The sequence below is a fragment of the Denticeps clupeoides genome, chromosome 9 (assembly GCF_900700375.1).
Source record: "Denticeps clupeoides chromosome 9, fDenClu1.1, whole genome shotgun sequence".
NCBI classification, from domain to species: Eukaryota; Metazoa; Chordata; class Actinopteri; order Clupeiformes; family Denticipitidae; genus Denticeps; species Denticeps clupeoides.
In genome coordinates this window covers 1,124,194-1,148,675 of record NC_041715.1, presented here as the reverse complement: position 1 = coordinate 1,148,675, position 24,482 = coordinate 1,124,194, and the positions used below count along the sequence as shown (strand labels likewise).

At 49.3% G+C, this 24,482-nt stretch overlaps 1 protein-coding gene across 2 annotated transcripts; it reads left to right on the top strand.

Moving 5' to 3' along the window:
- The first annotated feature begins 38 nt into the window (after positions 1-38).
- Positions 39-23,079, top strand: fam117bb (family with sequence similarity 117 member Bb). 2 transcript variants are annotated; one of them, XM_028992336.1, is made up of 8 exons: positions 39-842; positions 5,385-5,536; positions 15,018-15,110; positions 16,798-16,908; positions 20,240-20,380; positions 21,174-21,375; positions 21,449-21,554; positions 21,645-23,079. In XM_028992336.1, the coding sequence occupies exons 1-8, from the start codon at positions 233-235 to the stop codon at positions 21,781-21,783; spliced, it is 1,554 nt and encodes a 517-aa protein (XP_028848169.1). In that variant the 5' UTR covers positions 39-232; the 3' UTR covers positions 21,784-23,079. The 2 variants fall into 2 exon arrangements, with proteins under 2 accessions (XP_028848169.1, XP_028848168.1); XM_028992335.1 differs by having other exon boundaries at positions 21,174-21,554.
- The last annotated feature ends 1,403 nt before the right edge of the window (positions 23,080-24,482 follow it).

The window sequence follows — 24,482 nt, the reverse complement described above, 5'->3', positions numbered from 1 at the left end:
ATCAGCGGCGGGGGAGGGCGGGCCTTGGCCGGAGCGGACGGTGCGTGGCTGAAACTCCGCTCCGCTCCTCTTTACTTCCAGCGGAGCGTCGTGCGGCGGCGGCGGCGGCAGGTAACGAGGCTGCGAGGCCCGACGGCCCCGGGAAGAAGAGGCTCGACTCGGATCCGCGCTTTTCTCCCCCCCGTTCCGTGCGTTTTGATTTGCCCGCTCGTGGTTCTCGCGTCGGTCGATAATGTCCCAGCGAGTCCGCAGAAACGCGTCGCCGACGTCCGGCTACGCGACCAGCGCACCCCCGAGCGGCGGCTCCGGGGCTCCGGGCACCGGCGGCGGAGTCAGTTTGTTCAGCCGCCTTGCGCCCATCAAAGCGACGGTCCCGTTCCAGCTGAAGCCGCAGGCGCAGCACCCCCTGCCGGCCAGAGCCGCAGCAGCGCCGGGCGGCGGAGCCAGCAGCCCGACCCCCAGCAACAGGAGCCCGACTCGGACCGTCTTCTCCGCCTCTGCCTGTCCGCTACACGCCCACTCTTCCTCCTCGCCCTCCTCGTCCTCCTCATCCTCCTCCAGAGGAAGTCCCGTTGTCATCCCCGCCGTGCTGGCGCCTGGTGCCATGAGGGCGCAGGGCCCGTCACCTGTCACCGTGGCACCGCCTTACACGAACTCGCTCCAGGTCGGCGTCCCGCCCTGTTACTCCCCCCACCAACAGCTGAGCTGGCTCTCAGATACCTCGTCCACGTCTTCGTCGGGGGGCCCGAGGGCCCGGCGGGGCCCCCAAATGCAGCGCGGCTCCCCAGAACACGAGCGCCACTCTCCCGAAAGGTCGAGCCCCAGCTCGCCTGTGTGCAAAGGTAACCCTCTCTCTAAACCGAACCAAGATGAAGGCACAGCCCGCCCGTGGGGGGTCCGGGACCCTCCTTCCTCTTCTGTAACTCATCGTTAATGATCATGGGTCCCTGGCCCCATTTATCTTTCCATAAGTGTCAAAGGTCAGTAGGCCTACGACAGGTGGATCTTCCATGAACTGTCTTCTCTCATTGTTACCTGCTGTTTATAGCTCGTCTTCTTAACAATGGTGAATATGGGACAGGCTAGGTGGTGGTGGTGGTGGAGTTCAGAAGAAACATGATCCTTCTGTTCTTCAGCTCGCCACTTATTCCCACGCCACACATTAGTGGAGTTCCAGTTTTTTTTACAGAACAGGTGAAGATTTCAGACTTCATAATGGCACAAGCTGGATCTCTGTAGTAGGTTCTTGGTTCTGGTTGGTCGTAAGACATGACTCCTCTAGTGTTCATCAAGATAATTGAGGAAGATTTTAGAGCGTCATCGCTGGTCCTCCACTGGAGGAAACATTTGCAATTTCAGTGTGAAGCTTGTTCCGATGGTCCAGAACCAAACATCTGACTCCCTGGCAAAATGACTTAAAACACTGGTGGTAATGGCAACTCTAGTTGTTAACACCATCAATATTTGGTAACGCCATCACTAGTTGTTAACATGATCAATATTTGGTAACATTATCGCTAGTTTTTAACACCATCACTAGTTGTTAGCACCATCAATATTTGGTAACATTATCGCTAGTTGTTAACTCCATTGCGAGTTGTTAACTCCATTGCGAGTTGTTAACTCCATCGCTAGTTGTTAACTCCATCGCAAGTTGTTAACTCAATTACTAGATATTAACTCCATCAATATTTGGTAACGTCATCGCTAGTTGTTAACATGATCAATATTTGGTAACACCATCGCTAGTTGTTGGCACCATCAATATTTGGTAACTCCATCGCTAGTTGTTAACTCCATCAATATTTGGTAACGTCATCGCTAGTTGTTAACACCATCACTAGTTGTTGGCACCATCAATATTTGGTAACGTCATCGCTAGTTGTTAACATGATCAATATTTGGTAACACCATCGCTAGTTGTTGGCACCATCAATATTTGGTAACTCCATCGCTAGTTGTTAACTCCATCAATATTTGGTAACGTCATCGCTAGTTGTTAACACCATCACTAGTTGTTGGCACCATCAATATTTGGTAACGTCATCGCTAGTTGTTAACACCATCACTAGTTGTTGGCCCCATCAATATTTGGTAACATTATCGCTAATTGTTAACGCCATCACTAGTTGTTAACATGATCAATATTTGGTAACATTATCGCTAGTTGTTGACACCATAAATATTTGGTAACATTATCGCTAGTTGTTAACTCCATCGCTAGTTGTTAACGCCATCGCTAGTTGTTAACATGATCAATATTTGGTAACATTATCGCTAGTTGTTAACTCCATTGCGAGTTGTTAACTCCATCGCGAGTTGTTAACTCCATCGCGAGTTGTTAACTCCATTGCGAGTTGTTAACTCCATTGCGAGTTGTTAACTCAATTACTAGATATTAACTCCATCAATATTTGGTAACGTCATCGCTAGTTGTTAACATGATCAATATTTGGTAACACCATCGCTAGTTGTTGGCACCATCAATATTTGGTAACGTCATCGCTAGTTGTTAACACCATCACTAGTTGTTAACACCATCACTAGTTGTTGGCACCATCAATATTTGGTAACATCATCGCTAGTTGTTAACACCATCACTAGTTGTTGGCACCATCAATATTTGGTAACGTCATCGCTAGTTGTTAACACCATCACTAGTTGTTGGCACCATCAATATTTGGTAACATTATCGCTAATTGTTAACGCCATCACTAGTTGTTAACATGATCAATATTTGGTAACATTATCGCTAGTTGTTGACACCATAAATATTTGGTAACATTATCGCTAGTTGTTAACTCCATCGCTAGTTGTTAACGCCATCGCTAGTTGTTAACATGATCAATATTTGGTAACATTATCGCTAGTTGTTAACACCATCACTAGTTGTTGGCACATCAATATTTGGTAACATTATCGCTAGTTGTTAACTCCATCGCTAGTTGTTAACATGATCAATATTTGGTAACATTATCGCTAGTTGTTAACACCATCACTAGTTGTTGGCACATCAATATTTGGTAACATTATCGCTAGTTGTTAACTCCATCGCTAGTTGTTAACTCCATCAATATTTGGTAACGCCATCGCTAGTTGTTAACATGATCTATATTTGGTAATATTATCGCTAGTTGGTAACTCCATCGCTAGTTGGTAACTCCATCGCTAGTTGGTTCCAAATGATGGATAATGTGACTGTTCTGTACTAATGCTGAGTTCGATATCAAGTGGTCTCTTACTCACTGAATTTCTCACTCAGCTCTGAATTCTGCATTTTTATACAGTCCATCAAAATGTCAGCATATGCAGTACACTCTTCAAATATAGTTTATCTGTGTTGTTTGTGAGTACTGTAGATTTGCTTGAGAATAGAACTTGGCCACCAGTCGAGCTTTCACGACTGACCAACATCCAGAAATGTCAACGTTTACAGAAGTTGAACCTGAAAATGTCAAAATCCTGAGGCCACGTTGCTCTCCACGACCAGGGTGGAACATTGCGCCATTTTTAGACTTGATAAGAGCATAAAGTGACGAGGTGGTTTGGGGTTTTTACCAGCAGAGCCGGTTGGTAATCGACTGTTCCACCAGTTCAGTCGGGTTATTGAAGGCGAAGGACTGGGGTGACTGGTTACTGGTTGCCAGTTCTTTGGTTGTAAGGGGATTTCAGGCAGCCACCTTCCTCCAGATACAATCTGGCAGCCTTGTCTAGAGAAGCAGCGAGACACGCCCGGTGCCAAGCGAGCGTGTGAGAGAGGAAGGGGCCGACCACAGATGACCACAGAGGAAATGACCACACGCTCAAGGTCGGGAGGGCAGCCCAATACTGAACCCTACCGTGGTGGAAAAGCGGTGAGAACTGAAGCCCGTCATGGGAATCGCTGATCCCAGATCAGTTGAGGAATGATGGCCGCGAGGAGCTGTGTGGATCCCAAGCTCTTGGTGGGATTATTTGTGGATTTCAGGCTCAGGTTCAGGCGCACTGGTCTGAGGTCAGCTGCACTGTTCCTGTTGCGATTAAAAAAAAAGTCATATTTCCCAATTGGAACTGTTCCCAGATCAGCACAAGCGTAACGTTGTCTCAGCCCAGCTGAGAACTGGTCCCTGTCCGGACATGTCCAGGCATTAATGTGCGTTCAGAATTACGGAACAGTTGGGTTCAAGGTCTTTCCCAGATAGATTAAATCTGTTCTACATTTCCGCCTTTTGCTTTTCTCTGTGCACAAGTTAATTTCCCAGACCCACCTTCATGAAAGGAGGACTACCAGAAAGGAGCCCGTAACGTGAGATGTGCCCCAACAAACAGCTGCAAGTAATTTCATGAAGGATGGCAAGTTATGGCCGATATTAATGCTTTTCTGAGCGGAGCCAGTCCTGTATAGAAGTAAGCCGTGTTAATAAAATCTCCCGACCGGAGTTGATGTTGTGCGGCCCGTGCGTGTCCTGTGTGTCCCGGGTCATGTGATCAGCGGGAAGAAGGGTGTGTGTTACGGGGCTGCAGGGGTTGAAAGCAGCTCCTTGCTGAACGGCTTATCTGGCTGTGTGTGTGTGTGTGTGTGTGTGTGTGTGTTGAGAGAAGGGGCGAAGATGGTTTGATCAGGTACTGCCATGAGAGACAACAGCTCATGGATTTGAAGATAAGACAACGAAAACACACACCCTCGTTTATTCAGAAGGATGATGGAGTGGAATACCTCTCCTGTGTGTGTGTGTGTGTGTGTGTGTGTATGAGCTGTATCAACTGTTGTACTTTTTCACATAATATCTCATTAGAGAATGTTTGTGTGGGTTTTCTGGTTATAAGTGAAATATGTGTGTGTGTGTGTGTGTGTGTAATGACCCCCTCCTGATTTGCTGTCCTGGAAAGCGTGCTTGTGTGTGTGAATTGTCGGGGAACGTCCCTCCCCGCCCCACCCCCCAAATCTCCTTGTGGAATGAATGAACTCCCAGTTTCTTTCTCCCATCCTTCCTTTGCTCTCTCTCTCTCTCTCTCTCTTTCTTTTTCTGTGATTGTTTGCTTTGTCTGCTGTATTTTTATTATGAAGGTTTTATTTTTATTTTTTTTACATAAGGAGTAAGGGAGAGAGGGCGGGTCGAGGCGAGCGGGTCGCCAATCGTTCCCAGTCCGATCCCTTAACAAGCGCCATTAGAGCCTTCATCCAATCACCGTCCGGCGTGACCTTGACTGTCATTCTCGCCCGGTCACACGTACATATAGACATTGTAAACACAACCATGCATGTCAACTGAAATAACCAATCAGCAGCGGCTCTGGTTTCTGCTGGATCTTAAAGGATAAGTGCATCATCACCACCCGTGCTATATGCAGAAAGCTCCAGAATTTCCTGAAGCAGCCCTGACCTCTGTTTCCGTCTCCCTCAGAGCGGGTGAAGGTGCCACTGCCCAGCGGAAACGGGAGTATCCGCCGCACCTCGTCCCTAGACGCCCTGACCGGCCCCTACCTGTCCGGCCACTGGCCCCGAGACTCCGCCCACAGCAGCTGTGGGCCCTGCGTGAGGGACGAGGCTACACAGGTGACCTTACCTGAGATTTTACACACAGACACACACACACACACAGTACTGTGCAAACCGGGGGGGGGGGGGGCAAACAATTATCAAATATTGATTTACCTAAAGCGTTTATTGCTGAATATCCACATTTTCATGAAACAGTGACATGAAATTCTAATTTTATTTGTCACGTACACAGTCATACACTGTACGATATGCAGTGAAATGCTGACCACAGTATTGCAAATATAGCAGGTATACAGTGAACAAAAGACCAATATGCAATATTTTTTACATAAAATATGTGTAACAGGTAGGGTGAAGGTGTGCAAATGAGTAAAGTGAGTTAAAAAAAAAAAAAAAAAGTAAAAAAATTGTGCAAGGGTAAAAAAAAATGTAGTAATGTGTGCAGAGAGCAATACTCTGAGCTGCAATATCATATTGTTCTCCATCTGTACACTTTTACTTGTAGGAGGTCATACATTATTTTCCAGAATTCTACATATCAACTTTAATAGCGCTTTCACCCTTTAATCAGGATTACTTGTGTGTTTTATCATTTCAATCGTCCCTTCCTCGACTATTTCAGATTGCTCAGAAGACGAAAAGCATTTAATTCGTTTTTTTGTACAGTTCTGTACAGCTAATATGTGGGTATGAGAACTATGCGTGCATGAATCAATATGAGAAATACATGCTTATTAAGCTAGATGAGCTTTATTTAATTTTTTAGTAAAGTGAAGTGATTGTCACATGTGATACACAGCAGCACAGCACACGGTGCACATAGCGAAATTCGTCCTCTGCATTTATCCCATCACCCTGAGTGAGCAGTGGGCACCATGACAGGCGCCCGGGGAGCAGTGTGTGGGGACGGTGCTTTGCTCAGTGGCACCTTGGCGGATCGGGATTCGAACCGGCAACCTTCTGATTACAGGGCCACTTCCTTAACCGCTAGACCACCACTGGCCCACCACTGCCCCATATATGTATTATATGTAGCACTCAGTACTGCAGAGACCAGCTGAAGCTGCAGACTGGACGGCCATGTCTCGCCTCGGCGTGTCCCTGGTCCTCTGCAGGCTCCACGGTTTGTTTAAAACGGCCCGTGTTTATGGCAAGGGATGATCATTGCTGGGGCGGGGGACAAATCAGGCAGGAAGGGAGGAATCCATCTCCGTCTGCCCGACTGAAAGACGAGGGGACGTTCAGGTCCTCTTCCGTGGGCCACGTTTCTTCACTCTGCAGCCTCCACCCGGCCGCCCGAATTCCCCTCCTGTTCCACAGGGAACGTGGAATTTGGGCACGTTCGCAGAAACCATCGCTCTTTGCGTATCGGAGCCAAAACAACCAGGTCTGAAGGGTCAGCCCGTCGCCATGGAGACCAGTCACACCTAGAGACCAAACAGAGGACCAGAGTCAAGGAAGTTGGAAAAACTGTCCTGTCCGAGGACAACAATTCATTTCACGCCAGGAAAGCTCTGCAATTACTTCGGGGTGTGATCCACAACCGAACCTGCTGTTTGTCTAGAAATAACATTTTGTGGGAGGTTATGAAATCCAAAAATCTTTGGATTCCAGAATGGAATTTTTTTTTTTTTTTTGATGAAATTCCAGGATTACCAGGAAATTCCTGGATGATTGGAAGCCGCGTTGGGCCCGAGCTCTCTCTTCCATGTGTGAACCATGTGGTTTCTCGGCTCCTCTGCGTCCTCGCCTTTCACCCCGTGTCTGGCCGTCGAGCTTCCAAACAGTGTCCCATGCAAGCAGAAGATCATGGTTTTGAGGACGAGCAGACCTGATGAGACGTGCCTGCGCCGAGGCGTGTGTTTCGGTCACCGATGGCGGTACGGAAATGCGAGATGTTTTCTGGAATTACTGGTCTCTCGCGTAATCCACCAGGACACCGGGGGAAGCCTGGGATCCAGGAGAGGAGCGGGACGTGGTGCGGACCACCCAGCGTCTCTCCAGGCGCGTAATTACCGCCTTGCGCTTCAGGATCTGCGTTCGGAAGCCATCCGGCGACCTGCTCGTACTAGCCAGGCCGTCCGTTAAGAGGGGATTTGGCGCTCCTTGTTCCTCCATGACAGCAGTTCCTCTTCTCCAGCTTCATCCCCTAAATTAGCTTACGCCGGACATTCGGATCTGCGAAATATTAAAATGTTGGACTGAACAACGACTGTCCAGTCAAATTGGTAGAATGCGGTTTTAGCATTAGCATTTTAGCATTCGTAGCTAAAAATAGTATTTTAAGTGACATTATTAGTATTTTAAGTGACATTTATAGCCTCGCTTATCACAAACGGTAAACGAGAGTTGTCTAGTTTGAATGAGATTAAAATGCGTTTGTGCTCAAAATCCAATGCGTATTTATACGTAATTGTACTTGTGTTACAAGCCCAGCACCAAGATCTAGTATCTGGCAAACCTCAAGATGCCTCAAGATGCCTGGCTGATCTTTCGCTTGTTTGCACACGAAGAGTTGACTGCGTGTGAGTAAGAGGATGCGGCGCGGTGCTGATGGGGCTTTGGGGAGCCCGCGGTCCTCCAGGCTGTAGTCCAGGTATGCCGGGCCGCGCCCTGGCGGCCAGGATGTATTTACGAGCCGGGTGTTGCGCTTTGCCACAGGCGACGTCTCGCTCCTGCCATGTCAAAATGCGCGAGCGCGACCCGCTTTCTCGCCGGCTTCCTCCCGCGGGCCGGGGTCCCGTCGCGCTGACCCGGGCTTCAAAGGCCCGGACATAAAGGGCCCTTTGTCTGCCAGGCTAATCTGCTGTCCACACACTTCAGCAGTACTGTAACTTCAACCCACACACACACACACACATCATGTATTCATGCGGCGGCGTTACGGAACGCCGTTTTCTCACGTACTCGCGCATCTGGCACGCTGTAGCGGCACATGGAATACGTTACACGGCGGACACACTCAAAAGATCGGCCTTTTAACCCCCCCCCCCCCCCGCCATCATTCCATATTCATGCTGATCTGAGATCAGACTTCCTCTACCACCTTCCCCCACTAAAAGCCCATTCACAGGCCTGAGATCAGGCTTCGCTCGTGTCGTACTGGCCTTATTCACCAGGCTCTGGAAGGATTTCTGTACCACAATAGCTAACATTTTAAAAGGTGCGGTTTGAGAACAATAATTATTGCTAGTTTATAGTTGGTTTAATACGTTTAAAAGAACCATCGTTGTTTAGATGTGCATTTCGCACACCAGCGTATTTATCAATATAGTCGTGAAAAGCCTCTGCACAAGAGACCGTCTGTGTGCGCTCACCTACCGCAAATCTGGCAGCCGCAGTGCCCAGATGTCCTTCCCACCCTGCCCCCTCACAGCCCTGGCTGTGTCCCCCCGCCGCCCTCCTCAGCTGGCGTCCCCACGGGGAGCGAGGGAGGAAGTGTGTGCGTTGGCAAGCGGCTTCAACTGCCGCCGCCTCCAGCGCCCACACAAGAGCGGGCAGTCACAAGCAAAACGCCACCGGGGTCAAAGAGGAGACCCGCTGCGGGCTTCGTGGTTTAAACGTCCCCTTTTTTTTTTTTTTTTGCTTTTATATTATTGGTCATATTGGTCCCCTAATTCTGTATCTGAAGTGACTTCAGCCTCGGTGCAGAGTTACAGCCACGTTGATCCAGACCCACAATGAGATTTCCCAGGATGCACCGTTTCACCGTCTGTAGCTTTAAATGCTAATGAGCAGGACAGGGGCGGGACGAAGAGGAGAACGGCCTATAGAAGTTGAGGGGCATTCATGGAAATGACCTCATTGCAACTGCAATGCTTCACACTTTTGGAAGCCATGACGGTCGGTGGTGATAATGTTTTAGGGGCGGGGCGGGAAATTCTCTGTGCGGAAAAGCATGAGAAACTGGAGGTAACCTTTCCCCTTTATGACATCATAAGGGGACAAATTCCAGATCCGACCGTCTGAGCTGCCACTCTCTGAACGGTGAAGCAGAACAACCAAAACACTCTTCACACCGACCACAGACAGGCTGGAAGATGTCGTATTAACGTTAAATCCTGGAGGGATCTTGTTCTGCTTAAATCCTGGAGGGAACTTGATCTGCTCATTTTAGTTTCTTACCCTCATTTTTCGCACCTGATTGAACTTCTGTTCTTGAGCAAAATGAGGTATAGTGCAACATGGAAAGATCTAAGCGGTGAAGGACCACAGTTTTCCTGGACCAGGGTTGTTGATCCCTGGTCCAGACTGCCATTTTGTGCCCGTGTGTGATTTGAATTCTGGATGATGAACTTTTCCACGTGGGCCAGAGCTGGTCCGAGGGACCTTGATGCTGCGTGGAGGATCAACTGTAACCTCAGGCAGTTCCACCCTCGCCCTGAAGAACGGTGTTTGCTGCAAGCTGACAGCAGAGGCTGTGAATTTAGGTGTATGGTGTGTGTGTGTGCGCACGGCAGTGACTGTGAAAAATCTGGTGTGCGTGTGAAGGCCCAGGCCTCAAGGTGATCCATTGTAAACACACACACACACACACACACACAATCACCTCTTCCCTGCAAAGACAAGAATGTGCACTGCTGACTGTGCATGGGGAAAAAATCCAGACCACAGCATGGAAGTCATAACAAACCCCACTCTCGTCCGGTGGACGGTCCCATTGTGCATCGTTTTAACAAGTCTCATTATACTTTGCAGTGGTTTTGTCCCATGTGTCCTGAGCACGTTGGGCTCAGCCTGCTAAGGAAGAGAAAGCGGCCCTTTGATTTTTTTTATTCTTTATTTAGCCGCGTTTCCTAACATTCAGGAAGGGCCGATGAGGTCAGGAGGAACGTCGGACAGAACTTTCAGTTCCTCCCTGCTGCTCCACTCGGCTCGGTCTCGCCTCCAGGAGAAGCTCGACGGCCCCGGCTGGACATGCAGTACCCATGATGCACCGCAGACAAGGCACAGTCGAGCTAAATGCTAATTTGTTAGCACGCTGATTTGTTTTACCAGAGCACCTTCCATTCACTAGTTGTGCGTTCAAAACGCTTGGGTTCCGTTTTTACACTCTGGTGCACAACGTGAGCATTTCTGTTGCTCAGTTCGTTCAGCTCTACGGTTGCTTAAAGTGATGTGATTGTCATTGTTGCACGCGGTCAAAACCCTTGGTGAGCAGTGGAAACCATGACGGGCGCCCTCGGTGTGTGGGGACGGTACCTTCATCAAGGGGACCTCGGTGGAACCCTGGCGGGTCGTGATTCGAACCCTGATTACGGGGGGCGCTTCCTCACTCGCTAGGCCACCGCGGCCCCGCCCTACTGTTCCCCTGCCTAGCGTTAGCATTATTGATCTTTGTTTTTTCAGCGCTGATGGATAAAACGCCACTTGCGCTGCTGCTCAATATTACAACTTTATTTATATTACAACTTTAGCACGGAGAACAATATTCACCGGTTAGCACTGATTCACTTGAAAGCACGTTGAAAGCACGTTGTAAGTCGCTCTGGATAAGGGCGTCTGCCAAATGCCGTAAATGTAAATGTGATTCAGGATGAGGTGCTGATTTACCAGTTACGCACCATGTGAGCAGTGGACGGCCATGACAGGCATCCGGGGAGCAGTGTGCGGGGACGGTGCTTTCTCAGTGGCACCTCAGCGGCACCTTGGCGGATCGGGATTCGAACCGGCAACCTTCTGATTACGGGGCCACTTCCCCGCTAGGCCACCGCTGGCCCCTGCGTGTTCAGTTGGCGATTCAATACCTTTCATCACCTCGGAAAACAGGAAACGCCAGAAAATGGACCCGCCGTTCGCTCCGTCTTCCTCACGGGTTTGCTGTACGTCGTTTTTTTTTCTGTTTAAAGTCACGATACGCCATAGACGGCGCTCCCATAGTGCTTTGCGCCTGTGACATTTTAAAACAATTGATGTCGACGTGTTCCAGATGTTCTACTATTGCCATACGAGTCATTTCAATGCACCGTAACGAATCGGGCTGCTCGGGGTACATGAGAAGGTTTGTTTATGTGCATCAATCAGAAGAGTGTGTGTGTGTGGGAAAAGTCGGTCGTTGCGTGCGTGTCCTCGGGTTCGCGCCTGCAGCTGCCCAGCGGTTGTGTGTGTGCAGAATGGGCCCTTTGATTGGGCGTGTTTGCACGGTTAATCCCCGCGCCGCTTTCCAGCCTCGTAAAAGCGAAAAAGAAAATCACAGAGGCGAGCTGTTACGGCGCCGGGGCCCGCGCCCGAGAGGGACCGGATTCCTGGACCTCGCAACGAGCCGGGCCATGCACGCACCTCCTCGCATCCCGCCCGTTACCGTACAACGTACCTGCTCCACTGAACAGTACCGTAATTACCGTATTTGTACCATAATTTTACCCAACGTACCGTAATTATTGTATTAGTGAAGAGACCAGCAGATAAATCCTGGTTCCTGACAACTGCTAAACGAGGACTCGGCATGAAACGAACCAGAGGGTCACCACAGCCACCACCACCGTAACAACTACAGCTTCAGGGATCTTCAAATGGACCAGTAGCATCATAATGGACACGTAATGTAGACCATGACACTGGACTAAAACCTACACTGCACTGTCCAGCACCTCCAAACGTGGACAGATGCCCTGGACTACACTCTGGACTTCTCCAACCCTACAACTGTAGGACTTTTATTGGACAAATCATCACCAACCCTGCACTGACTCCACCTGCAGGTTCATTCTACCCTGGACAGGTTCATTCTAACCTCTCTCTATCACTCCTTCCCAACATTTCCTCCCACCATTTTCTCTCTACTAGAGGTTTTTTGTGTGGAGTTTTCCTTGTGTGCGGAAGGGTCAAGAGTGGGGATCCAACTGTAGGGCCTGTCAAAGCCCGTTGAGACATACTGTATGTGATTATAGGCATTTTAAGAAATAAATGTAGTTGTCGTTACTTGTTAACGCGTGACGCACAAGCGAAACCACGACGGCCGGTTTAAGCATGTCAGAAATGAACGGGAGAAAAGAGTCCGTTGCTAGCTGTACATTAAATGACCTTCTGCACAGGGACCCGTCCTGCACTCCACACAGCTGGAGGTGCTGTTCTGCCCACAGGTGCTTTTTACACTTTAACATGCACAGTCGCTGATTAATATGCGTTATTGAAGCAGAGTGGAAATTGCACGTGTGCGATAATTGCGCTGGTATTAGACCTGAACGCGACCACAAACTCCAGGTTCTAAAACTGTATTGTGAAATGACTGGTGAGGGTGGTTAATAACGCGCCATTAATGGAACTCTGAAGCGACCCAAATGGAGCGCTGGTCATATTTTACCGTTCACCCGGCACCTTTTGTGAAGGAGGATGTGGACATCGTGTTCTCCGCACGCTGGACGGGACTGTTTTTACAGTAGGGCGCTGGTGCTCTGTGTCTGCGTGGGGTGGCGAGCGAAGTGGAATTTTCCAGTTTGTTGGGTTCCCAGGCAGCTCAGTGCAGTAATCGCACGTTTTTCCGTTCATCGGTGCAACAGGGTTCCTCGAGAAGTGCTCTGGTGGACCTGGTGGGAAGTGCTCTGCTCTTATCGCGCGCGTTAAATGCATTTGGCAGCAAATGAGGCTTTGAACCAACCACTGTACATGATAGTAGCCTAGTGGGTAACACACTCGCCTATGAACCAGAAGACCCAGGTTCAAACCCCACTTACTACCATCATGTCCCTGAGCAGGACACTTAACCCTGAGTGTCTCCAGTGGGGGACTCTCCTTGTTACTACTGATTGTAAGTCACTCTGGATAAGGCCGTCTGGTAAATGCTGTAAATGTAAATGTCTCAGCGATGGTAGCAGGTGGGTACACATCAGCTGCTTGATGGCCCATCGGCCACTTGAATCTGTCTGTGGTCCCTTTTTCCGCTTCATTCCTTCATACCCACCTGTTTTGGTCCGGAGGACCCCCTCCCCACACTTTGTCCGGGGTTCGAACGGAGGGATGGGGGGCTGGGCGAGGACAGAGACTCGCTGCCGTCCAAGCGCACGGTGGGTTAGGAACACAAAGCCCTGACCTGCCCCCACTCATGACTGGGGAGAGAGAGAGAGAGAGAACCCAGATGAAGCTTCATAAACACTTCATAAAGTGTTGGTGCGTTGGTTCGCATGAGAACATGCAGCTGGAGCGTTTTAAATGGCCCCGGTCAAACCCTGGACCTCAGGCTTCTTCATAACCCTGACATGGAGCACTGAACTGGGCCAAAGATCAAATCAAAATCAAAATCTTGCTGGACAAAGTGCTCGTTTCTGACCGCTTTCAGTCTTAATTATTGTTCGTCACAATAAAAATATTTACATTTACAGCATTTACCAGACGCCCTTATCCAGAGCAACTTACAATCAGTAGTTACAGGGACAGTCCCCCCCTGGAGACACTCAGGGTTAAGTGTCTTGCTCAGGGACACAATGGTAGTAAGTGGGGTTTGAACCTGGGTCTTCTGGTGAAGACCCCTCTCTACTACCTAGTTAGTATAGAGGCTACTAGGCTACTACCGCCCTCTATACCACCTAGTTACCCACTAGGCTACTACCGCCCTTTATACCACCTAGTTACTTACTAGGCTACTACCGCCCTCTATACCACCTAGTTACTTACTAGGCTACTACCGCCCTCTATACCACCTAGTTACCCACTAGGCTACTACCACCTTCTATACCACCTAGTTACCCACTAGGCTACTACTACCCTCTATACCACCTAGTTACCCACTAGGCTACTACCGCCCTCTATACCACCTAGTTACCCACTAGGCTACTTCCGTCCTCTATACCACCTAGTTACCCACTAGGCTACTACCGCCCTCTATACCACCTAGTTACCCACTAGGCTACTACCGCCCTCTATACCACCTAGTTACTTACTAGGCTACTACCGCCCTCTATACCACCTAGTTACCCACTAGGCTACTACCACCTTCTATACCACCTAGTTACCCACTAGGCTACTACTACCGCCCTCTATACCACCTAGTTACCCACTAGGCTACTACCACCCTCTATACCACCTAGTTACCCACTAGGCTACTACTGCCCTCTATACCACCTAGTTACCTACTAGGCTACTACCTCCCTCTATACCACCTAGTTACCTACTAGGCTACTACCGCCCTCTATACCACCTAGTTACCCACTACGCTACTACCACCCACTATACCACCTAGATACCCACTAGGCTACTACCACCCACTATACTACCTAGTTACCCACTACGCTACTACCTCCCTCTATACCACCTAGTTACCTACTAGGCTACTACTGTCCTCTATACCACCTAGTTACCCACTAGTGCACTGTGTGCACCGTGTGCTGTGCTGCTGTGTATCACATGTGACAATCACTTCACTTTGACTAGGCTACTACCGCTCTCTATACTACCTAGTTACCTACTAGGCTACTACCGGCCTTTTTATTGGAACACAGTCTTTGTATGTTTGTGGTTTCGTACGAGTTCCTCTCATGCCCGACGTCGTTACCGTATTCGCCGTGATTTCTAACGTTTTTCCGTTTCCTGCTCTTGCCAGACCCCCAGCTCCTGGGCAGATGAGTGTGCAGGGAAGAGGCGGGGCTCCCACAAACGCTCGGCATCGTGGGGCAGCGCGGACCGGCTGAAGGAGGTGAGGGTCGCGCTCTGCCCTAGTCCGCCTCCCAGCATCCTTTGTTCCTGTCAGTGTGGGACCGGCAGGAGGGAGAAGAGGACTCACGTTCACACTTACACACACTTCCGCACACTTCCGCACAAACACACACGTTCTACACTCACGCGTCACGTCATCTTTATTCATTTTTTAAATTTCTTTTTTAATATGTTGCCGCCCTAAACGCTGACAGGAAGACGAGTTCTATCATGCAGCGTATATCTCCACACGACCCTCCCCGTCACAATTACCCCCAGACAAAGCCCCCCCCCCAGGCCCGCACGCCTGCCCCCCCGCCCGGCCTTTCAGCCCGGCTTGGGAATGTGACTGTGTGTCCGGCCGAGTCCTGCGGCCGCCGGCCATTGTGCGCGTTAATGAAGGAGAGATTATGCTAACGTGTCATTAACCAGGCAGAGGCTGCCACGCCCAATTTACTCAGGAATACGTTCCACACGGAACCCCCCCCCCGTCTACACACACTACACGCACACTACACTATACACATTACACACACACTACACTATACGCACTACACGCACACTACACTATACGCACTACACGCACGCACTATACACACTACACTCTACACTATACACACTACACGCACGCACGCACTATACACACTACACAATACACTACACGCACTACACTATACAGCACGCACTACACAATACACTACACACACTACACGCACACTACTCTACACACACTACACGCAAACTACACTATACACATTACACACACACTACACTATACGCACTACACTATACACACTACACGCAGACTACACTATACGCACTACATGCACGCACGCACTATACACACTACACTCTACACACACTACACTATACAGCACGCACTACACACTACACTACACACACTACACGCACACTACACTATACACATTACACACACACTACACTATACGCACTACACGCATGCACTATACACACTAAAGTCTACACTATACGCACTACACGCACACTACACTATACGCACTACACGCACGCACTATACACACTACACTCTACACTATACACACTACACGCACGCACGCACTATACACACTACACAATACACTACACGCACTACACTATACAGCACGCACTACACAATACACTACACACACTACACGCACACTACACTACACACACTACACGCACACTACACTATACACATTACACACACACTACACTATACGCACTACACTATACACACTACACGCACACTACACTATACGCACTACATGCACGCACGCACTATACACACTACACTCTACACTACACACACTACACTATACAGCACGCACTACACACTACACTACACACACTACACGCACACTACACTACACACACTACACGCACACTACACTATACACATTACACACACACTACACTATACGCACTACACGCACGCACTATACACACTACACAATACACTACACGCACTACACTATACAGCACGCACTACACTCTACACTATACACACTACACGCATGCACTACACACACATTACATGCACGCACACACTACACACGCACTACACACACACACATATGCTTCCTGTAGATTTTTATTTAAGGCACACGTGTATGAGGTGGATGTGGATGGGTGTAGAATGGGTTCATGTTGAGTTTATGGAGGCACTTCCTGTCCGTCCTGCTCAGATCGCCAAGTTACGGCAGCAGTTGCAGCGCAGTAAACACAGCCACCACCATCGGGACAAGGAGCGCAGGTCCCCCTTTAATGGCAGCCACAGCGCCGTCGGCCAATCCCAGGTGAGCACCAGTTCTCTCTCTCTCACACACACACATACACACACACAGTGGCTGGATTAATGCCAATCGATGCTTACATTTTGTATAGATTTGCACACGGTGCACACAGTGAAATTTGTCCTCTGTATTTAACCATCACCCTGAGTGAGCAGCGGGCAGCCATGACAGGCGCCCGGGGAGCAGTGTGTGGGGGCGGTGCTTTTGCTCGGTGGCATCTTGGTGGATCGGGATTCGAACCTTCTGATTACGGTGCCGCTTCCTTAACCGCTAGGCCACCACTGCCCCAGGGAGGACATGATGTTTACATGAGAGACACGCCAAGCTTGCTAGAGAATGTAGAAAAAACAAGAGCGCCATCTGGAAGTATTTCAGACACCAACCAGATGAACATGGAAAACCAAAAGACGGGGACGAGCTTCTGAGCTGCTGCTATCAAAGCCAGCGCGGCAAAGTTCGCAAAAAAGCACTTGAAATACCGTCACTGCGAACTCTACGCAGTTTAAACGTTATATTAGAGTATTTTAATTGCCACCGTAGTGAACAGGGTGAAGTGGGTGTGGACATGTTCTCTAGATGGACTTTACTTGGTTGAACATCCCCCCCCCCCACACACACACACACACACGTGCGCGACAGGGCTTGTTGGACATGGTGAGCGGAGCCGTAATGGAGGGCGCTGCATTGTGAGTGTGTCCTCCTTACCTCCAGGGGTCAGCGTTGAGGCAGCCGACCAGATAAATGAATGCCTGTATCGTAAAACAACACCGCCCCTACAAAATCACGCCGGTGTTACGCAGGAATTTCTGAGTGCGTGAAAAAAATAAGCGACATAAAAGAACGCAGGATGCGTACTTAGTTGAGAGTAAGTATAGTTCTGCCTCGGTGACAGGCGTCCGGTGGGCAGTGTGTGGGGACGGTACCTTCATCAAGGGGACCTCAGTGGCACCTTAGCTGTTCGGGGTTCTGATTACGGGGCCACTTCTTTAACCGCTCGGCCAACACTACTGACTGTGTGTGTGTGTGTGTGTGTGTGTTTGAGTACTTTTTGCATGTGTGTATGTTTGTGATGTGAGTTGAACATTAAACAGCCAGACCAGGTGCAGCTGTGTGCCGGGGTGTGTGTGTGTGTGTGTGTGTGTGTGTGTGAGAGAGAGAGAGAGAGTGTGAAAGACTTCTCTTCATGAGGGGTGAAATAGTGAATAAATTACAACACACACACACTCCTGCTCACTCTCTTGATGAATTATTCCAGCATGTGGTCAGTGTGTGACTGGACTCTACAGTGCCAGAGGTGCCAGCCACTGTGTGTGTGTGTGTGTTTCGTGTGTATAGTGTGTAGCGTGTGTGTGTGTTTGGTATAAGCTCTGGCACCATCTGTCTCTAAACTGTATTGAAACCCGTTGTAACCAGACGTTGTGTCTAGTGTACTGACACACACACACACACACTTACACACACACAGTCGGTCAGGTACTTTCTGGGCCAGTAGGATGTCAGATTAGCCTGTGTGTGTGTGTGTGTGTGTGTGTGTGTGTGTGTGTGTTCTGGTTGCTAGGCGTGAGTAGAATGATTGTTTATGATATGATTTCTTTTCTACCTCATTCACACACACACACACACACACACACACGGGAGGAATGAGTTTTAGGGTGTGGAGTCGTGCGGAATGGGTTGCTGGGATGCGGGTGGTGCATTCTGGGTATTTTTCTTTTTACGATGTTTGGGTGTGCGGTGTAAAACCGGACAACGTTTTGGTGCAAAGGTTGTTGGGAATAATTCCCACCTGCCTCTCTTCTGTTTAGCTGTAACTCTGATTAAAATTGTGTGTGTGTGTGTGTGTGGGGGGACTTTCCTCTGTTCTGCCTCACATTAAAGTTTAATGGGAAGCAGCTGAAACCCCCCACAGTACGGCCTGTTACAGAGTGGAGTTTATGTTCTGTGTGTGTGTGTGTGTGTGTGCGTGTGTCAGAGAGTAATGGGTCATTTAAACTGTTGAGTGTGTGTTTATAATCTGTCAGTTCTGTCAGGGTCTGTTTTCAGTGGTGTGTGTGTGTGTGCGCCTACACCACACACACCATAAGAAAAACACACACTTCCTCCACTGAGCTGTGGTGCCCTGGCCTTACACACACACACACACACACACACACATTTTACTTCTTAAGACCTACCTTCTGTGTGGTAAAACACAGGAGCAGGTGTGTGTGTGTGTGTGTGTGTGTGTGTGTGTGTGTGTGTTCGGTGCTGATGAAGTGGCCGACATTCTTTCCTGAAATGAAAGGAACTGAAGACTGGAGGGGGAGAGAAGCTGAAAGGCGCGAGGGAGGGAGGGAGGGAGGGAGTCGAGGAAAAAAATAACCATCCGACCGCTGTGGGATGGCAGCGGAGCGGGAGGTGGGGCGTCTATTCACTGTTCAGGGACGGGGTTCACACACACACACACACACACACACACACACACACACACACACACACAGTCCCTCTTCACGGCTGACACACTCTCACTATCTCATACGCAGCCCTTTATTACTTATGTTCTACTAATATGCATCAACGTGTGTGTGTGTGTGTGTGAGCTCCCTCTAGTGGCAGTAATGAGTATAATGGAGGCTGTGATTGGGGGTGATGTGAACCAGCGAAACCGGATCCTCATGTAGGAACGACCTGATTGGGTTAGATGAGCGGTGATGTGAAGGAGAGTTGAGTTGAGAGTGTGTGTGTGTGTGTGTGTGTGTGTGTGTGGCATTTCTGTGTCGGGATCGGATCAGATGCCCAGCTGCACAGAGCTGCAGCCTTTAAACCTTTAGAGGCGGCCATTCTGTACCGGGAATGCTGAGTTCGGCTCCTGTAAAACTGACCAGACGCCCAGTCGAACTTGTAACCAACCCAACCAGACTCTACACTGGACACGCATCACAAGTACCGGACATTTGGGGACGTAATCACTAGAAGATCGTACTGATCATGAAAAAGAAAATGGCTGATGACTGGTCACAGAGAGAGAGAGAGAGCGAGAGGGGACGGGGTGAGGCTGTGTGGTTGAAATGGTGAAAATCTCTGGGTCATTTTGATGCTAATGAAGCAACAGCATGAGGAGGTGTGTGTGTGTGTGTGTGTGTGTGTGTGTGTGTGTGTGTGTGTGAGAGACAGTGGAACGCCTCAGCATTGTTCTGCCTCTCCCAGTGCTGTGGAGAGAGAGAGGGAGAGAGAGAGAGAGAGGGAGGAGGAGAACTGTCACGACTGGTGTTGGTGTGAAGAATGTAATTTCAGATAAACATCTCCAACACGATGCCAAAAGACGAGCGCGTCATGTTCCTTCGTGTCCCGTCAGGCTCCCGTTCCCAGGAGCGTCCTCGTCTCGGTTCCCATCGCCAGGTCGGCGTGCCGCTTCAGGAACAGCGTGGAGGGCCTGAACCAGGAGATCGAGCGCATCATCATCCAGGACCCGGCCGAGCGGGAGGAGCTCCTGATCGTGAGTTCTCCTGTCAGGATAGTCACTTCAGCATCTGAGCCGCAAATAATTTGATGGAGAAGACGTTTTCGAAAAATATAACTTTACGTAACCTGCATATATGGATTTTTTTTATTCGAAGTAAACTTAAAACGACCTTCCTACCACATGCAGAACAATGCAAATACGAAGACCATAAAACGTCCAGGCACGTTCACTTCATCATAACCCTGTACCGCTACCGCTCATACATTTATATAGACGCGTTTATCCAGAGCAACACAACACGAAATATAGACAAGGAACCGTACACGATACGGTTTACACACAAGGACAGTACTTCTTATATTTCATACGAAAGATGAACAATAAAGTATCTGTATAGACTTGTCAAGAACTGCAAGAGGGCGAATTTCCTTAAAATGAAACCTAAATCATTGAATTAACTCTCGTATGTTAATCTCACCGCACCAATTTACACCATCTTGGTCATTTTACTTGCACATATTGGTTTTGCGTAGACAGAATTTTATTAAAGCGTTGCAGTTTTGACACCCATTATATACATTATATATTGAAGTACTTGGTAGAATAATATTGTAGTTCTACAGAGTTTTATTGTGGGAGTTTGTGTTAAGAAGTGAGGCTAGTGGCAAGTTTTGTCATAAGTTTATATAGAAGACGAGTACTACATACAGGTCACAGTTATTCATAGTTCCGGGTCACGTGCATCACGTAGAACCTTCAGTACGGAAGCTGTCTCTCTACTACGGGGCGGGGCGAGATGATAAGATGTGTCTTTGGTGGCCCTCAGCCTCAGGAGGTCCCAGATGGCCACCGTGCCCCCCCGCCCTTATTCCAGCGCAGCGTCAACACACAGACCCCCAGCGGCGGCGGTAACCACAGCAACAGCAGCAGCCGCTCCCAGTCCGTCTCGCCCACCTTCCTGTCCATCGCCAACGACGCCGACAGCCCTGGTCTCCACGACGACCCGCCGGGCGACGGCCTAGAGCGAGGTACTGTCGTCTCGAGTAGCGCGGCCGCGGGATCCGGTACAAACGCTGAGCGCCTCTCTCCCCCTCCGCCCAGAACCCCTCCTCACGTTCGCCTCGTCCCCCAAGCCCAACAACAGCTACATGTTCAAGCGCGAGCCGCCCGAGGGCTGCGAGAGGGTCAAGGCCTTCGAGGAAACGCCGTGAGTCCCGCCCCTCCTCGCCTGACTCCGCCCCCACCCCGCTCCCGTCTCCCGCTTCATCGTCCCTCTCTCTCTCTCTCTCTCTCCCAGTTGCAGGCCCTGCCACCTGCAGCAGCAGCAGCCACAGGTTCTGGGTCCCGACAGGAACAAGGTGAACTTCGTCCCCAGGAGCACCTCGGCCTTCTGCCTGGTCACCGTCCCCAAGCAGCTGGACCAATCCGAGAGCTAGAGCTCCTTCTGGAAGCCATGGCAACCAAACTCCACTTCCATAGCAACGTTCCATACTCTCCTTTGTGCTTTATACTATCCAGATGAGCGGATCAACGTTTATTATTGGATTAATAATAACGGGTCCTCTGTAACCAGGTATATTTACGCGTATTTATGCCGGAATACGTCTGGGAGGCGGGATCTCGCCTCCTCTCCTTTCTTTACCTTAAATGTGGAATCGCTGTCGGGCGGGTGGGCGTGGCTTTAATCTTTCAAGGCGGCTGCTCTTTACCCACAAGTCCCGGTTGACGCCCCGCTTGGTCGTTTCGAGCTCCCGCGTCGCATCGCGGCGGTTCTGTCGTTCTTACGTAGTTTCTAGGAAATTCTTGCTATTTTTGTATTTGTCGTTAGCCAAGTGAACGTGGCCACGGGGGGATCGTACGGTCCGGAACTTCCTTGCGTGGATCCAGAGGAATGGATTGTGAAGAGCCCAGCGGGACCCGTCATGAAACGGGACTCGTTTCTCCGAGCGGAGCCACGCGCTCTACATGAAAAAATGTCACAGACCAATAAAAATTGTCCCTTCGGGCCCTTCAGGTTCTGGTTGTGTGGGAGGCTTCGGTTTCAGGACCCACGAAGCGCCTGTTCTGGTGACCTGAAGAAGATGATGATGGTGACGATGACGGGTCGCGTTATGAGCTGATTCTCTCTTTGCCAGTGTTCCTTGTTCATTTTGTTTGGTGTTTTTTTTTTTTTTTTGTAATTTTCATAAAAATAAACTTGAAATCTGTATATGTTAGCACTTTTATTAAATACTGGGACTGTTAACCTCACCCCGTTTCTGCCGGCCGGCGATTTTACTGGAATGTAAACGGCGAACACCGCGGCTCCGCCTGCTTTTTTTTTTAAAGGCCTGTGTCGGTACGAGTTAAAAAACGTAAAAATAAAAAAGAAGCGTAGAACGTTTTATTTGATTTGATTTTCTTGCTTTGGTCTCTGTTGCACGCCTGCTAGTGAGGATGTGAACGAACTCTGTGGTTTTTAGTTTTGAAGTTTGTTGTAGTAAAGCTAAAAAAATCGGATGATGTGGATACTCTAAAAGGGCGGGGCTGTGACCAGAAAACAGGTGCCAGGGTCTTTTTTTTTTTTTATTATTATTTTTTATTTTTATTCTCTTTCTGTAATGACCCTGTAGATGATTTGGTTCCGTACCCGTTGTGCTCGGCGCCAAAATGATTTGTAGTTCACTGTTGTGATCAGCGTTAGTTCAAGCCGAGCTGTCTGTTCTTGAATAAAACCGCACTTGTTCCAGCAACGAAGGCGTGTTGTCAAGTGTTTGTGTATCTAAACCGGCGTGGGCTGTAACACAATATGTATTTACATCTACAGTCCAGGACAAAAGTCTGGACACCTTCTCATTCAAGGTGTTTTCTTTATCTTCATGACCATTTACGTTGGTAGATTCTCACTGAAGGCATCAAAACTATGAATGAACACATGTGGAGTTCTGTACTTAACGAAAAAAGCTGAAATAAGTGAAAACATGTTTTATATTCTAGTTTCTTTGCTCTGATTACTGCTTTGCACACTCTTGGCATTCTCTCGATGAGCTTCAAGAGGTCGTCACCTGAAATGCTTCTCCAACAGTCTTGAAGGAGTTCCCAGAGGTGTTTAGCACTTGTTGGTCCAGCTCACCCCAAACCATCTGGATTGGGTTCAGGTCCGGTGACTGTGGAGGCCAGGTCTCCACTTTTTGTTAAGTACAGAACTCCACACGTGTTCATTCATAGTTTTGATGCCTTCAGTGAGAATCTACCAACGTAAATGGTCATGAAGATAAAGAAGACACGTTGTATGAGAAGGTGTGGCCTGTACTGATACAAAAATGAAGTATCATGTTGCATTTTGCAATATTGGGAATATTGGAAGCACTCAATAACGAACTGTTTTGCTTGTTTTAGATCATTACATGCACCGCAGTATGGGAACTACTCTGTGGGTTTTGTCTGTGCAAGACAAAATGTGTTTTATAAGTATTCAGAAGTAATTGAATGTACCGTGAGCGCTCTGTCTAGGTGAGAATGCATTATTTTCCCGATCCAGCACAGAAGCCGGAAAAAACTGATTTGTTGTCTCCCAACCGCATGGTTTAATAACGTATAATCTACACAATCCCCTCCTCGCAGGCCGTGGGGCGGGGGTGGGGCGCGCGTTTTTGGGGGTTTAGGCAGATGGAGCCCAGTCTGGCCAGTCTGTATTATCCCTGTCCAGGGCCTGCTGTGCCTGCTCGGGATTTGGGGGCACCGGGGGCGACGGGCGAGCGTCATTTGCAGGCAGGGGGCGTAATTGAATCTGGCATGTAGTCAGAAGAGCGAGGTCTCCTCGCTGAATGGACGATGAGGTCACGCTCGGTGCCCCTCAGGCCGACCGGTGGACAGTCTCTTCTGTGTTTCGGATTAAACTGTCCCCTCGCATTTGGGGGGTCACAGGGTTAACTAACCCATGTTTGACCCAAACGTCTTCCTCGCCCCATCATTTATAATCTCTTTTTTTCCCCCCTCCCTCCCGCCCGAGGCCTCGCGTCTGTCCCCTGCATTCCCGGGAGCGACGGGACATCCCGGGATTACGGGCCCCGGATTCCTCACTCCTCCCCTCTGTTCCTAGAGGCCGGGGCTCATTGTGCCAGGCTCAGCCGCGACGCGGTGCGTGTTGGTTTAA